Below are 16233 nucleotides of genomic sequence, written 5' to 3' on the forward strand. Positions count from 1 at the left end.
AATAAAATCACTGCTAAAATAATGAAATTCAATTATATTAGCCCTCATAACAGTAGTAATAATTACAATTATTGTAATTCACTAGTACTACAAGGCTGCATAAGGTGCAGAATTGCTGAACACCCAAGAGTCGAGACTCCCTCCCCAAGCTGCTGCAGTGGATATATTTAGTTTTGGAGGTCGTTAGATCAGCCTTGGTGTGTTGGGCAAAGGGGACTGTTATTCTAACACTAATTACACTTCTAATGGCAACAATAATAACACCTCTCGAATCATCAGCACCGGTGCCGTGAATGCCAAAGCGATGCAATTATGCGCTGCTGTCATCTCAAGCGGAGCTGCGAGGCAGAGAAAAGCAAAGGTAGAAAAGGCAGCACACGGTCACGTTTTCCTCCTGGCAGCTTTTCATATCGCTGCCGTGGCCCCGACGAGCAGGAGTGAAGCTTCTCCGGCAGCAAGAGCTGCCATACTGATCCATACCCTTCCAAACAGCTGCGCCGGTTCTCACATGGAACAGGCAACACAAGGTTTTATTTATAGAGAGAGCGACTGAAAGAGAATTCAGATGCAATCTCCAGCGTAGCGGCTTTAATGAACTAGTAAAGGTAAAACACGTGCAAACAGCGAGTCCTTAAGAAAGCAACTGAGCTCGCAAATGTTTCTGCCCTGATGGAAATTCTCTTCATGGGTTCCCAAAATGGATAGATCATGGTGAAAGCTATCAAATCATTTTATTTCTTAGTCCCCAAGTGTCTCGAGGGATGGGATACACAGTGGATCTCAGGACTTGCTCAAATGCTCTTGCTTGGGAAGGTGGTGAGTGTTTCCATGGCAATGAGCTATTGCCTTGGTGACCGTGGACCTCGACTGGTGCTGCTAAACCACCGGCACCTTTGGACATCAAGGAATTTCCTCCTTTGCTGTCTAATGATTTTTTTTTAAATTATTATTTCTGAGTTCATACACACCTAAAAGTTGCCTTAGGTGGCTGTGCTAGAGACAGAAAAGCATAAATTACTACAGAGAAGCATCCTCTGTTCACGCCTGCCCCTCTGCAACCCAACTCAGAATTAACTTTTCTACCAGTCAGACCAACCCCAGTCCAGTCCTGGCTACTCCTGCGCAGTGCTGAGCTTCTATCTATAAACTAGAAAATTAAGCAGAGGAGGCAGAGGACTTCATTAGCCCAGACACCAAGAGTACATTAATCTATATGCATTCAAACCTTTCAAGAGAGGTCAAACTGAAAGGCCACTGTGTTAAAGAGGTCAAGAAGTGAGGTTGCACATAGAAAAGCAGCTTTGTACATAAACAGGTATCCTCCTAGGCAAGAAATGTAACAAGATTTGCCTGGAAGAGTAAAAAATGTGTCTGTCTCCCTCCAAACAATCTTCAGATAAACTTTGTGCTGTCATAAAAGCTTTAGCCTGGGCTCATACAGCAGAAAATTGTTGCATCTCTGCCTCTGAGAACTTGCACTGCTTTTCTTCCCAACTTTATCATTGGAACACACGCTCCTTCCAAGCGACTGGCAACATGAAACCAGATCGAACAGAAACATCACGTGAGTTTCTTTTTAAATTTGCACAAACCCTGCACACTCTGTCACTCTGAAGTGGTTTCTATGGAGACGCTAAAAAAAATGGAACTGTACCCTCTGGGTGCCAAATTCAGCACGGGAAAACTTGGGTGAGCAGCAAACACTGGCCAAGACGAATGAATGAGAGACCCAGAATACGACGGCTTACTCGGAGCCACAGATAATGGGGGTAAAATTACCGCTTTGGCTGACAGGCGTTAACCAAACTGACACGCTGCATTGAGTATCATGCAGAGTTTAATTAACCGCGGGCAATGGGGCATTAATACAGGAAAGGACAGCCTGCTTGATTTCCTTATGGTCTGGACATGATAGGGAGGGACGTGAGCATTTGCAGGGCAGAAGCGATGCTCAAGTGTTAAGAGGTTTCTCTGGAGCTGGAGCCACAGTTGGTCGCCTCTCAGAGCTGCTCTGGCTCCTTCATCTGCAAAACTGAGCAGAGGAGCCCAAATCTTGCAACTTCCTACACAGTCTATTTTCGAGTCTTAGGAATAAAAGCAACAAACAACAGGAAGGATGCAATTACTAGAAATAAGTCTGAACTCTCCCACACTCCACCCCATCAATCTTGACGGCTTCATCATTTGTATCATTAAGACGGAGCCATCCCATTCCATCCCGTACCATCCGTACGGTCCCGCTGATCTGAGCTCTGCTCTGCACCGCTGCCCAACCAGCTCCCTCAGCACCAACATGAGGTCCCAGTTTGGCTCTGCTCTGCTTTTCCCGGCCACCAAAAAGCCTGTAGGCAGGGCTGAAATGTCACATCTTGTGTTGACACAACTACCTTGATCCCAAACCTGAGCACAGTGACCCTGGGGAGACACAGCCACGAGCCCTAAGGCTCTAATGAGACCTTCTATACCAAGTACACTATTCCCAAGTATATTGAATACTTTTCAGACCAAAGTTCTCTTTAAAACAAAGCTACTTTGTCTCATTTAAGCAAATCTCCATTAAAATCAACCAGCCAGGGCTTCACACCTCAGATGGTGCACACACAGGATGGAGGAATCACACAGAACCAGTGCAAATGAGCGGGGGGTACTGGACAGCCCAGTGCGTCCTCACTCGCTGGCAGAGTGTCACTTCAGCCATGGTAATCAGGAAGTCTGTTTTTAAGTGAACACAAGAGACGGTACAGAGCATTGTCTGCCTCCTGGTGAGCGGTCACCCCTGGGATTTGAACATATGGCTGCATCAAGTCTGGCTAGTGCCAGCCTGATTCTTAAACTATTAAACCATCCCCGCAGGCTCTGCATCCTGTTCTTTCTGTGTATATTGTACAAGGGAAAAGAATTTGATTTGGGGTTTCGAGAATTTCAAACAAGGATATACAATTAGAAAAGTATTTGCTTTAGATGATGATAAATAACCCTGGACTGGAGAACCTCAGAAAATATCTGTTTTTCACTCCGGTGGGATGACACCAAGTCTTCTGCAGTGCTGTTTTACATGCTTTCCCTAGAGACCAAACTTGTTAACCTTCATTTCACTGCATGTTTTCAGAGGAGTGACAGCTGCAGCCATAAATACAGCATTCAGGTTTCATGCTATAGTTAAAAAATCAAATATGTATGAAACCCTCTGCTATTACACACTAACTAGCAAAGGGGGCAGCAGGGGGGGGGAAACAAGTGGGAGGAAACCCATAGCATTAAATCATTTCTGAAATACTAAAGGACTTCTGCAAGCTCAGGTGGGAACCATCCGCTTCACTGCTGCAGGGTCAGGATGTGTCTGTTGGTCTCAGCCTGTCTGTCCATTACTCACGGGTTAAACTTAGTCTCAGGACCAGCGAGAATCCGTGCACAAGAAAGGCAGGAGCAGAGGCACATCCTCAGCTATCAGACTGCCCAGACTACAGCGCAGGATTCCTGCTGCGCTGGGTGAGTATCTGTATCCACTAGTACTCTGGCAGCAGGAAGGAAGGGATGCAAATAACAGAATTCCAGCCTGAACCTTGAGATCCCAGTGGCATCCTGAAGAGGGGACACAGCTTGGGAAAGAAGAGCGGGGAATGAGAAGAGGAATGCTCATTTGGTTACCTTTGAAAAGTTCTCCGGTGGGTTATATTGCCCTCTGAGGAAGCAGGGAGCGTTCCCCCCCTTCACCTGTAGCTCCAGGGGCTTTCAGAGGCATTTGCAGCTCCTAATAGTCCTCAGCATAAACTGGGATTTCTGGCATTTAATCCCCCTGCGCTTCCACGCTTTGCAGTTCAGTCCCTTGTACTTTGGCACATACATCAGCTAATACCTGCCAGCGCTCCAATGTACCACATTAGTAGATGCTGATCTCTTATTTTGGCAGCTTCAGGAGACCTTAGCACAAGCAAAAGATCTTCTGCAACATGGCCCCCATAGCACAGGCCATTTGCAAGGAGATAACTGCCAGGCAACCCGCGCTGCTTCCAGATTCTCTGGCTGAAACTAATTTAGGCAAATGACTTTAAACTGCTTGCAGTCCCAGGCAGCAGTGACCTGGGACAAACAATGCTGACAGGGTGAGTGTTTTGTCACTGAACCCATCATGAACAAAAGGAAAACTCTGATTCTCTTCCATATTGACCAGCGTTCTATGGTTTGATTTATTTACACTTATTGATGAAATCTGGGGCAGGTTGGAGCTGTAAAGTTTCTGCCTAGACTCTGGGAAGCAAGAAGCACCCAGGGAACACGGAGCCAGGGCTTTGTTGCCCTGGTCCCATCACCAAGCTCCAGGTAGAGCTGGCTTCATAAACCACCTGAATCCAAACTAACTTTAAAACACAGACAAGTCCATGTATAGTCATGCTGAGAGCCAGAGAACTACAGGGTCCGTCTGTCTGCAGCAAAATCAATTCCCTTTGGAGCATATAAAATAAATAAACCACTTCTCTTTCAGCTGCTTTCTCCAGGGACACTGTACTAAAAACTTGGATTTGTGCATGGGACAAGGACAGGACAGGGAGAGAGAAGGTATTATTCATTTGTACAGGCATCACACAGGAGAGAAAATTCCTGGGAAATGTCTTTGTTGGGGGAAAGAAGCCAAGTGGTGTTCCTGCCCCATCCTCGGTGGCAGACTCCTGCTCTAACAAGCTTTACCACTGATGCTACAAGGCCTGTGCACAGTGTTTTTCCCAAATTGGGAGTCAGGCTGTCTTTAAGGCTGTAAACCAGACAGACCAAACAAAAATAGAGCTTTAAAAGAATGCATGCAGGCATGCCAAATCTCCCTCGGTTTCGAGTGAGAGTCTCTCTCCCTTCAGATGCAGCTTTCTCCCCTCACCTCTCAAAATAATTTGTCAAACAGCATCCTGATCTTGTAACAAAAGATCCAGGAGGAGGTTGCAAGGAGACATTTAAAGTTTCATTCATAATTCTGGAAAATCTCACTGCCCCAACTGGAGAACCCTGGTTAAAACCTGAGGAAAATTCATGACCTGCTTTTTTTCCTTGCAGTGGTGGTTCTCCTGTGCTGTATGGAGCTGGATTGCTACCTGAGCATCTTTAATCCTCTGCTCTGCCCCTCAGCTCCGAGGTACCCAGAGAAGGGTGGTACCCAGGACACCTCAGCGATACCACTGAATCTCCACACAGAGCTTTCAGACTAAGTTGCCATCATTTCATATGTACTGCCAAATACCAACCCCACTTTGCTCTTGAGAGTGGCATGACTGTCTTTTCCAAACCTTCCTAACATTTTCTCAGTTAAATCTATTTTTTAGGCCTTTCTGTATTTTCCAGGTCTACAGAGAAAACAATCGCCCACAGGGAGTGGCTGGAAATGCACAAAAGTATTAAATGAAACATGACTTTGCTTCCTAACAGTTGGGAACCACCAATGTACAGGCACCGTCAGCCCCTGGCACAGCAACATCCTGTACTGCCCTCCCCATCCTCTTATTTGCACATCCCCTTGTGTTACACTCCTGTTGCTTTTGGTTTGAATTTGGGCTGTAAACTTAGTTTCACAGAGTCTACCTGCAACTTCCAGGCATTAAAGCTGGTGCTGGGAGAGGTGCAGCACTCTGCTCCCATTCCCACTGTTATTATTTGCAATAACATCTATCGGGAGCCCTGCATGGCAAGGTGGTGTGCACAGAACAAAATGCAACCCTTGTCTTGAGAAACAAATTCCAAGAAGACAAAAGATGGATGCAGACAAACCAGGGGAGTGTAAGAAAAGGAGGAGACAGCTTCTGCTAATGTGAGGGGTGGTGTTCTTGTATCCTCCCCAGAGCTCCTGAGACAATCCAGTTCATTACTCGCTTCCCACCACTCCACGGCACATCCCTCTCCAACCCTGGCCAAGGATGCTTAAGCACATTTTCCTGCCGCCATCGGTTGGTTTGGCTCTCGGTCTTTTGCATTTCCTCCTCTGCTGTTCTGTGCTAACCCTGCTCAGTGTCCACCGCCTTTCCCAGAGGCAGCTGGAAGGATGGCAAGATGCTGCCGTGCGCGGTACCAAAGCGACACGGGCTGCTGGGAGGGACCTGGCTGGGGTTCTGCGTGTCGCCTGCAGGCACCGCCACATCTCCGGAGCCACTGATCACGGCTGCCACGAACCAGACGCTTGAGCTCATCCTCAAACTGCAGTCTTGTCCTCGCTCAGGCAAGGCACTACCAGGTACACTGGCTTTGGAGCACGGAGTGCGTTCACCCCGAGGCCGGCTTACCCGATCTCAAGCTCCCGCTCCCTGAACCCGCTCCCAGATGAAAAGCATCTGCTGACAGGCAGCAGGAAGGCACAGGCTCAACGCAACACCACACTCTCTGCTTGTGAAAGCCGCCTTCTCCATCACAGGCCCTCTCTCCTTGCAGTTTCCCCTCGTGGAAAGCGAACACCCCACTGTCCAGCTGTGTCAGGCTTCCCTGCCTTGGAGCACATTAGAGCCATTGTCAGTATAACATCTGAAGCTGGCCGCCCGTGGCTGTGATTTACGCACATTTTTGTGATGAAATGCAGCTGGCAAGTGCACTCTGCTTTCATTCTTGTGGCTATATTACACTTGGTTTATTTTACCTGCCAGTTGAAATGCAAACAATCTGTCTACATTCTATATATAAATGCCCATTGCCATCATGTGTGTTTATGAAGCATGGGGGTTTCATGGATTCAGTCTCGGAAGCCCTGGAGGGCACCGTGACTGTCTTGGCTGACTCGCTACATGATCCAGATGGAAGAAATGCAGCTGGTGGGTCCTGTACATTGTGCTACACGGCGTGGGGCTGTTCCCGGCACCGTGCACATCTCCAGTCTCCATGCAACAGCTTATGCCGGGAAGCACGTTGCCATCACCTGCTTAAGGAGTCTGTCGTCGTGGCAGAGAGCAGATGTGATTTATACAGCCAATCCCTCACCACAGAGAACAACTAATGGTGTAAGCGCAGGGAAGGAACTGAATCATCGGTGGTGGTAAAGTATGCCTACAGTTCCACAGGGAATATCCTGATATTATTCCCTAGACTAATGAGCACATCTATAGGAACCAGATCAGACTGCAGCCCCCCCTGGCCATGACTAGCTCTGTTGTTCCCCTGACTCTACCCTGACTGCTCAGTATGTCAGCACTCGAGTGAGTTATTACCCTCAGTTTCTGCACTGGAGAGGTGCTGTTCCTGTCTGGTAGGAGGCAGAGGAATGGAAGGATCTCTAGTATGCTTTCCCTTATATAGTAAAAAAAAATATACCAAGAACATACAATCCAGCAGAAGGAAAACAGAGGAATGGAGGAGTCAGTGAAATTGCAGAAGAGAGTGAGAGAGAGAGAAGGCTCTATGAACACCACTCACAGGAGGCTCCCCATGGAAAATGTGATTTACACCCTTTGCCATAAAAGCCGCTGAGGTCCAGCGAACAGGGATCCAGCCCTGAACCAGGACACCTGGCTTTTAACTGCAAACATTTGCCATCAGTTCATGCTATTTTGCCTCTGATCCTTGATTCCCTCTGACATGGGAATGACACCTTGCGAGGTGTAAATGCTCCATGCAAGAGCTGCTGCTGGCTCTGATCAGAAGCCTTGCAGCCTGAACCGTGCAGAGGGGATCCCCAAACTGTTTCCAGGTTTGTTGAGGTCCTGATGGAGTGGCTGTTTGCAGAAAGGGGAGCCTGGATAAAGGTGGTCTGGAGAGCACTAAAAAGGTGGCGTGATCTTGGGGCACAAAAGAAGATAGGTAACACCTCTCTTCCTCAAGGCCCTCAGACAAAGCCCTTCTCTTTCCTCCCAAGAGGTGGGGACAGAATTCAGACTGGCACAAGGTGTTTGTTGAACAAGCAAAATTTCTGTCACCCTACTCAGAAGACCCACCACATGTTCTCAACCAGCACTGCTTCCCTACCAAAGCAACACTTGGGGAAAGCCAACCACCCCATTCTTACTGCTGGGACCTGGGAGGGGAGCTCAGAGGGACAGCTTGGTACAGCTGACAAAGCCCCAGCACATAAAACAAAGGACAGCTAAGGGCAGAACGAGTCTCAGATCATTTATGCAATAAGCATAACACAGTGGGCTGAATTTTCACGAGCTGGTCTAGGGGCATCTGCTTCAAGTCCAGCCCAGTGTGTGAGTTCTCAAAATTGGATCATGCAGAAAGTTTGAAGAGTCCACAAGTTTTGCTAGCTGCAAGTGAGAATCTCAGATCAGGATAATGTTTTATTGACTCACAACTCAAGAGGAATTTAAGCCATTTGCTTTAAACTGCTGAAAGATTCTCCTCTGCTTTCTGAGTAAGTGCGGAGCTTTCCAGGCCAAACCAATTTTTCAAGCCAAAATTGACAAATGCTAAAATAGAACGTCACTAGAGAAGCTAGTTGCTACCTTAAATCACACAGAATTGCTTTAACTCTAGAATAATAAAATGTTCTACTCGAAACCAATACTTTTTTTGCACTGATAAGGAATGGACCACTGGGTACCCCCCAAGGTCAGCTCCAACCTACCCCAAAGACAGCTGCTCTGGATGAAACGCCATGGATGAGGGATCAGAAAAGCAATTAAAAGCTCTTTGAACAGCAATAGCTTGGAACAAATACTAATTTGTACTTCTCGTCTGAGAAGTGAATATAAAATAGCATTTCTAGTGCCATTTGATGTAAATTGAGCCTTTTATGTGGAATCATTACAAGTATCAACAGCTACTTCTGCAAATTCCTCTGGGAAGCCAAGTGTGGGTCTCTCCTTGCAAGTTAAACCAGAGGTCCTAGAGATTAATTCAGAGCTCACCCTTCAGCAGAGATAACACCAGCATCTCTCCTGGACAAATGAACAGGACTCTGTCCTTCTCCTGGACAATCAGGGAGCTGGGAATCAAGGCAGACCGAAGAAGTACAGATGGGGTTCTTAGGGACATGGTTTAGTGCCAGAGTCAGGTTAAAGGTTGGACTCGATCTTGAGGGTCTCTTCCAACTCAAATGATTCTAAGCAGCAATTATTTCTTCAGACCAGTCAGTGAAGCACACACAGGAGCTGACTCTGGGACAAAAAGTTACTGGCTTTCAGTGGCAGGGAAGCGCTTGGAAACAGCTCCTGGAATGAGACCTGCCCGTGGTGGGCATCGATCCCGCTGCCCCAAGGCACGGCAGAGGTGCCGCTTTTGGAGCGCGCTGCTCCGGCTCGGTTGCTGCAGTGCCATGGCACGTTCTCCGATACTCTGGAGAACTGTCAGCTGCAATGAACGCATAACAAAATCATCCAATGTATCGAAATTGCCTGGAAGATTAATGCAAGGATTGCCTTCTTTGTACTTGGCTTTCCTCATCTGTGGGAGTGCCTATTCGTGCTGGAGATAGACAAATAAATAAATAAAGCACAAAAGGAGGAAAAAAAACCCCAAACAAACCAGGGACTTCAGTCAATTAACCTTTGAAATACAAGTTGTGCTGCTGCTAACTAGCAGCATCCTGTAACCTCCTAATTACCAGCCATGTACAGGGCAGCAGTTGGAGACAGAGACGGCTGTTAACCCCGCGATGCGCTGTGCGGGAGGATCCGATTGCTGCTAATGACCCGAGTCCCAAAGAAACTCACTTCCCACCATCAGTTGCCTCTTGTTACCCGGATCTCCTGCTGCAAACCGGCTGTGCTGCCACGGAACCTTCCATCTGCCTCTGAGAAGAGCAGGACTGATAAAGGCAGGTCTGTGCAAAGCAGTTCTAGCATCTCCTCATCATTCCTGTCAGTCAGGTAGCTGCTACGAGGGTCACGGCTTTAGCCATAGGACAGGATCCTTTTTTGAAAGGGTGTTATGTGGGCTACTTGCATTAAATGGGGTAGTGTCAGTTTTGTTAGCCCAGAGCAACCATGTGAGCAGAATGCTGTGAGCTTCAAATTCCCATAAAAACACGTATTGAAGCCTTGAGGGCGTTTGGATACGGACAGGTCTTTCATTTATCTAGAGGTAGCATGTGGGACTGCAGCAGTGCACAGATCACCTTCCTGCCTTGTCAGAGGGGGCTACCAAAGCGCTGCTGCAGCACATATGTTCCCTTGCCCCATGGCTACGATAATAGCTGGCAGAAAAGCCCAAAGCCTGCTGGGTTTTACCTCCAGCCTGGCACCTCGCAGTCTCAATTTCCTCACCCAGAAGACATGGACAATAATGCTCACTTGCCTCAAGAGGGCTCCGTGAGACTTCTCTGCAGAGCGCTGCCACGTCCCGGGATGAAAGGCGAGATAACACACCAAGGACCTGTACTGCTCTATCTTCCACGCCATATGTTGTTCAGTACCCTCCAGCCCTCCCACACACACAGAGGGATTGATGCCCTGGCTTTGAACAGCACTCTGAAATAAAAATTAATATGGTGTGCCCATCTATTTGCAAAGCCACTGATGACTATGAAGTCTGAGAAGCTCGAAAAGAAAAGCAAGCAGCCATTAATAATTTTTTATAAAGGGGACTGGGCATTTCCTTACAGACAGTGAGGTTTGGGGAGGGCTTCCCTGGGGCTGCTGCACTGATTGCAGCCCAGTTCAATAAAACCAGTCAATGGCTGAAAACAAGCAGCACAAGTTGAGACCAAGGAACTTGCTTAAGCTGTTCTACGAAGAGCAAAATGTCCAGGTTTGCCCTTGGGAGGATGGAGAAGGAGACGATGGCAACACCCACAGCTGGTTAACAGCCTAAAGAAGGCTCACACTTTATAATACCTGCTCTGAGCAGAGGTGCAGAGTGACCTGGGTAGCATCCATCACTCAGTAACCCGAAAGCTTTGATTAAACTGCTTTTCCTGATAAGGATCATGGCATGCCCAAAAGAAGCCATTCTCATCTCCCCTCCACCCCAACATCATGCTGTGGGTTTGGGTCAGCTTTGCTCAGGCATCTCCTCCTTATAGCCCGTCCCACACCCCAAGTCTTGCAGCCAATTCTCACACCAGGAGGGCAGCAGGTTCTGAAATCACCCCGCTTTGCTCACAGAAGCTCCAGACTTTCATGCCAAACAGTCTGGGAGCCTAGAGCCATTTTCTATGGCTTTCGGACAGTGTTTCAGGCTCTGATGATGCCTCAGAGGTCAGTTGGTTGATAGCAGAGTGTTCGGGTGAGGTGTTTCCAAGCTGGGCTCTGACAGCTCCATGGCTTGTTATCCCCACTGCACACCACAGACACTTTGCAGTCAGGCACGTGGAGGAACTTTTACAGGTTTCACTTCAAAATTTCTCCCTTTTTATTGGGCCCATGTTGGGCAGGGCCTGCAAGCAAAGCTGGCGGGAGCCTGACGCTCCGTAGCCAAAAGCTTCAGAATCTTTATTGCCATTGGCTTTGAGATGGTTTAAAGCAAATCTTTTACAAGGTAAAATCAAATATAAACCTGCTGGCTACAGTTTTCCTTCGTTAGCAGCAAGGATGCAATTATCACAATTTACCTTTATATGAGTGATTGCGGACAGACTCCATGTGATCCCTGGGCTTTCTCAGTGCAGCCTGCCTAAGGTTTTCCCCCAGCACCCGTCACAGCAATATCCAAGGACTGACAAAGCTGTATCCGCCTGACAAAAGACTATCCATGCAGAAACGCAGCCGCCACGAGGAATGAATGGTCTATTCAATGACTACTGACAAGGTGTATTTCCTAATTTTAAAACTTGCTGTGGAACAACTAACCAGACAGAAAGCTGACAGCGACAGCTATTTCTTTGTTGGCTTTGGACTCTCTCTTCTGTACGTGTGAACTAATTTATTGTTGCACAGCTGAGGTTCATGTGTTTTAGCTGAGTAGTTGCTTTTCTGAAAGAGAAAGTCTCAGCATAGAATATAGGGGTTTAAAGCACACGAGTGGAGAGAAAATAAAGTAGCAGCACTCTGGAGGATTGTTTGCAATGGTCTTGAGCAGGACGTAATCCTGGGAAATGATGGAGAGGAAAATGCAGAGTCTCTTATCATAGAATCATTTTGGTTGGAAGAGACCCTCAGGATCATCGAGTCCAACCATAACCCAACTCTAGCACTAAACCATGTCCCTGAGAACCTCATCTAAATGCCTTTTAAACCCCTCCAGGGATCTATCACTGCCCTGGGCAGCCTGTTCGAATGCCCGACAACCCTTTGGATGTATCATGCGACTCTGCCTGCCTTTCCAAGCAGATAGATCAAGGCAGAGAGGGGGAATAGCTGTAGAAATAACCTTGACCTGCTCCTGATCCTGCAGTGGAGATTTTGGGGAACTCTGGATGAACCTTTGACTATCTATCTCAAAGAAGATCAGTATGAGGATCTCCTGGTCTCACTAGGATGCATTTTCTGCACCTGATACAGAGGCAACACAAGAAATTCCACAGCATGTCCTGAGCAAACAGTTGAAAGTAACAGTTCTCCTGAGAAATAAAAGCCCAGAAAAGTGTAGCTTTTCCCAGAGTGACCAACTGGAGATACTCAGATGACTCACCTCCCTCTCCCACTGCACAGCCCCTCGAGCTTCCATCAACTAACAAGGACAAGCTGTCCTCAGCTGCCAGCGCCGCCTTCTGCCATCACCATACTCAGACTAATACTGGGAACACCATGATTTCTCTTTCCTCCCTCCAAAGACTTCACAGAAAGACCTACTTGCACCTTATGAGATAAAATGAAAGGTTTTGGAGCCTCCAGGGAGAAACTAATTTTTTTTCTTTGTTGCTTTTAGCATTGCCTGATGGTTAAAGTCTTTAGTTAAAGGTCCAAGATTAAAAGATCAAAGAAGAAACTTCTGTGTGGGTTTATTTGCACTACAAGGTCCACTGTGCATCACCACCATCAGAGCAAAGGGGCATTTCCACCAGAACAATTCACACCTATACGAATAATTCACAACAAACAACCTAAGCAATCGGGCTCGGAGCCGCATTGTGACAAATCTCCGCACCTCAGCAGTGCCGCCAGCCGCCTTCCGTGGCTTTTTGCACACAGAAGGATGCTCCTGCTCATCATACGTCTGCAGAATCAGGCCCTCGGCCCCATTTGGTGCTTCCAACTTGCATGAAAACCACTTGTTTCTCCTCTGGCATGGTTTCAGAGTCCCCGCAAGCCACCACGCCGTAAGCACATGAAACCACAGACCCCCAGGGCTCTTCGCACCGGTCCCACACTCACCTGCTCGTGGTACTCAATGCCCATGCTCAGCGTGTTGATGAGAATGGCTATCATAATCCCCCGGTTGAAATATTTGCTCTCCACAATCCTCTTCAGCTTGCTGCCAAAAGCCTTCCACAGGCGGGTCACTTTGTTCCTCTCCTTGGGTTTTTTCTTCTTCCTCTTCCTCCTGCCCGGCTGCTGCTGGAGCTGGTCTCTGCGGTCGCCGTGCCGCAGGTCCTGGGTGAACTCGTAGACGCCGTTGCTGTCGGAGTCGCCGCTGTCGGACTCGCTGAAGGCGAACTCGGGGTCTTCCAGGAGGCTGGCGCAGAAGGGACAGTCCTGCAGCTCGCAGGTCAGCGTGCCGCCCGGCGGGCTGGGCAGCGGGCAGGCCACGCTCAGCCCCGACAGCCGGCTGGGCGTCCGCCGCAGACCTGCAAGGGGAGACGCACCGTGAGCCACCTCGCACGCCCGACATGGCGGACAGCAACGTGTCCCCGCCGCGGCGGCGCTGGGCCTGGCCAGGGCAGGGCTGAAACGGAGAAATAAACTTAACAGCAGAGTCAATTATACTGTTAAGCGGTATGCTTTATTTTATCAGTGCTAGGGAACACTGGGGATCATCCTCCATAAGTGCTCCATAGACTTTTTCATATAGACTTTAGCACCACATTAGCTCAAAAACTGGGTTGTGACAAGAGTCAAAATGTATTTTACTTGCCTGAATGTCACTCACACATTGCTGGCCTTCAGAACAGCCTTGCAAGAGAGGACTGTCCTCCTCCTGGTCATTACAGCAAAGATACCAGGAGGATCAGAGATATTTGCCCCCTTACTCAACCTGCAAGCAGCACTGGAGCAGCACCACACATTAGCACGGTATTTCTGATCAGGACCCATCTGACAAGGCAAGATTGCAGCACAGCCACGGTAGCACGGAGAGCAGAGGTAGTGGGCTTGCAAGACATCTTTTAATGCTATCAAAGTGTTAAAAATCATATGAAAAACGCTCTTGCGTTGCTTATAGTCACATAATTATTACAATTTTGGAAAACTTTGACATACATCTATACTAAGAAATAATTGATGATTTTAGTTATAATCGATTAGTTTCTTACTTACAATACATCTATAACTTATTACTTGAATATAAACTAAGCACTCTGCTTCTAAACAATGTTTTACTTAATCTTCTGTCTCCCTCTTGTCATGCAGAATGATCTAAAACTTGAAAAACATCCCCTCGTTTTGCAGGTGGTCAGAAAGCATTTATCAAGTCAATTGGTTAACGACGGGTACGTCTTTTATAACTTAATCACAGTATACATTAATTTAGCAGCTTCTCTTCAGGGTGACTTCTGCTGCATCCTCAAATCAATGTAACACTCTCATACAGCCTTCAGGCCACCCATCGTACCATGTAGCTCTTGCTTTGTGTGACTTTTCCCCTCTCCCCAAGGCTCGACACCCACCCTCGAGCCCCTTCATGGATGTGGGGCCAAGGGGCCTCTCTCCACAGAACACGGCAGCCATTTTGTGTTCTTCTGCTGGGTCAAGACTGACTGGCACACCTCTCATTTCAATTATTTTTGATTATATCTGGCCAGGCTAACATCATTAGTGGTGATCTGAGCGCTATCAAGCTGCTATACCCAATTTAGATAGTGCTTCCATTTAGCTAATAATGAGGAGGGAGAGGGAGAAATGGACCAAAGGTGGCTACAGACCACGGATCACAGCTCGGAGAGTCACGTAGTCCCTTCAGTCTCCTTCAGACTTTAATAAAGCTCAGGTGAATTCTTTGCTTGAGGCACAGGGCTGAGTGTTCAGGGAGTTTAAAATCAAACACGTTGCCACATGTTTTGTGGTGTGAGGAGAAATGCCGACTGCCCTCACAGAGCCAGGGTACGGAGACAACATGGGCAAGCGTAATAACAAGGATGATGCAGGTGGAACGGCAGCCAGATTTTATTTCCCCATATTTAGGAACCAAATTCCAGGTTTTCTCATATTTAGGAACCAGATATTAATGGCAGAAATAAAAACCAACATGAATGCAATACTGCGAGCATGGGATCCATCCTATAAAATACCCATTGAAATGTCAATGGAAGCTTCCTTGAGATTCAGGGAAATAAGGTGAGTTTTCCCTCACAATATGCCCATGTCTGGAGGTTGGATGGGAACACTTGGATTGATTTTGGGGACACCAAGCAAAAGGCAGTGGATGCTCCTGGCTCTGGACCCAGGAGCCTGGAGCTCACCCAGCAGTAATGCTGCTGATTTCGGCCGCTCCTGCCTGACACTTGAGGACATCTTTAAAGAGAAGGCAGCACCAAACAAAATAAAAGCACCACATTAGCTCAAAAACTGGTTTGTGACAAGAGTCAAAATGTATTTTACTTGCCTGAATGTCACTCACACATTGCTGGCCTTCAGAACAGCCTTGCAAGAGAGGACTGTCCTCCTCCTGGTCATTACAGCAAAGATACCAGGAGGATCAGAGATATTTGCCCCCTTACTCAACCTGCAAGCAGCACTGGAGCAGCACCACACATTAGCACGATATTTCTGATCAGGACCCATCTGACGAGGAAAGATTGCAGCACAGCCACAGTAGCATGGAGGGCAGAGGTAGTGGGCTTACAAGACATCTTTTAATGCTATCGAAGTGTTAAAAATCATATGAAAAACACTGGCGCCGCAGATGTCTTCAAAATACCAGAGTCTCCTTGGCTGCCTGCTAAAATAACCTCCCAGCATTGCAGGGCACAAGAACACGGAGGAACAGGCTGTACTTTATGCTGTTCAATTCCACAACAAAAGAAGGGAAGAGAATACTCTCTCCCACAATTGCATCTTTCCCAGCAGACACCAACCTTGTTTCCAGCTGGGGCTCTGAGTACCCTGGCTGCTAATGCCTCCCTAATGCTCTCAATTATCACTTGTGTGCTCTCCTTGCACAAGTCTTGCAGTGAACAGATTCTGCTTGTTGACTTGTAAGAGCTGAGAGAGAATCAAGTGAAATAGCTGTTTGCCCAAAGAGGCTGAGGCCAGGAGGGTCAGGTGAGCTTGTGAGCCCATCTCACCTTCCCCATCT

At 47.6% G+C, this 16233-nt stretch overlaps 1 protein-coding gene across 1 annotated transcript in view; it reads right to left on the bottom strand.

The window, feature by feature from the left end:
• Nucleotides 1-16233, bottom strand: part of CACNA1H (calcium voltage-gated channel subunit alpha1 H) — a 119294-nt gene that overhangs the window by 62986 nt on the left and 40075 nt on the right. Inside the window, exon 8 of the mRNA XM_082064529.1 lies at nt 13155-13567. Within this exon, the coding sequence (XP_081920655.1) occupies nt 13155-13567 (413 nt within the window). The remainder of the gene's footprint in view (nt 1-13154; nt 13568-16233) is intronic.

This window comes from Streptopelia decaocto (genome assembly GCF_964273445.1).
Source record: "Streptopelia decaocto genome assembly, chromosome: 13".
Lineage (NCBI taxonomy): Eukaryota > Metazoa > Chordata > Aves > Columbiformes > Columbidae > Streptopelia > Streptopelia decaocto.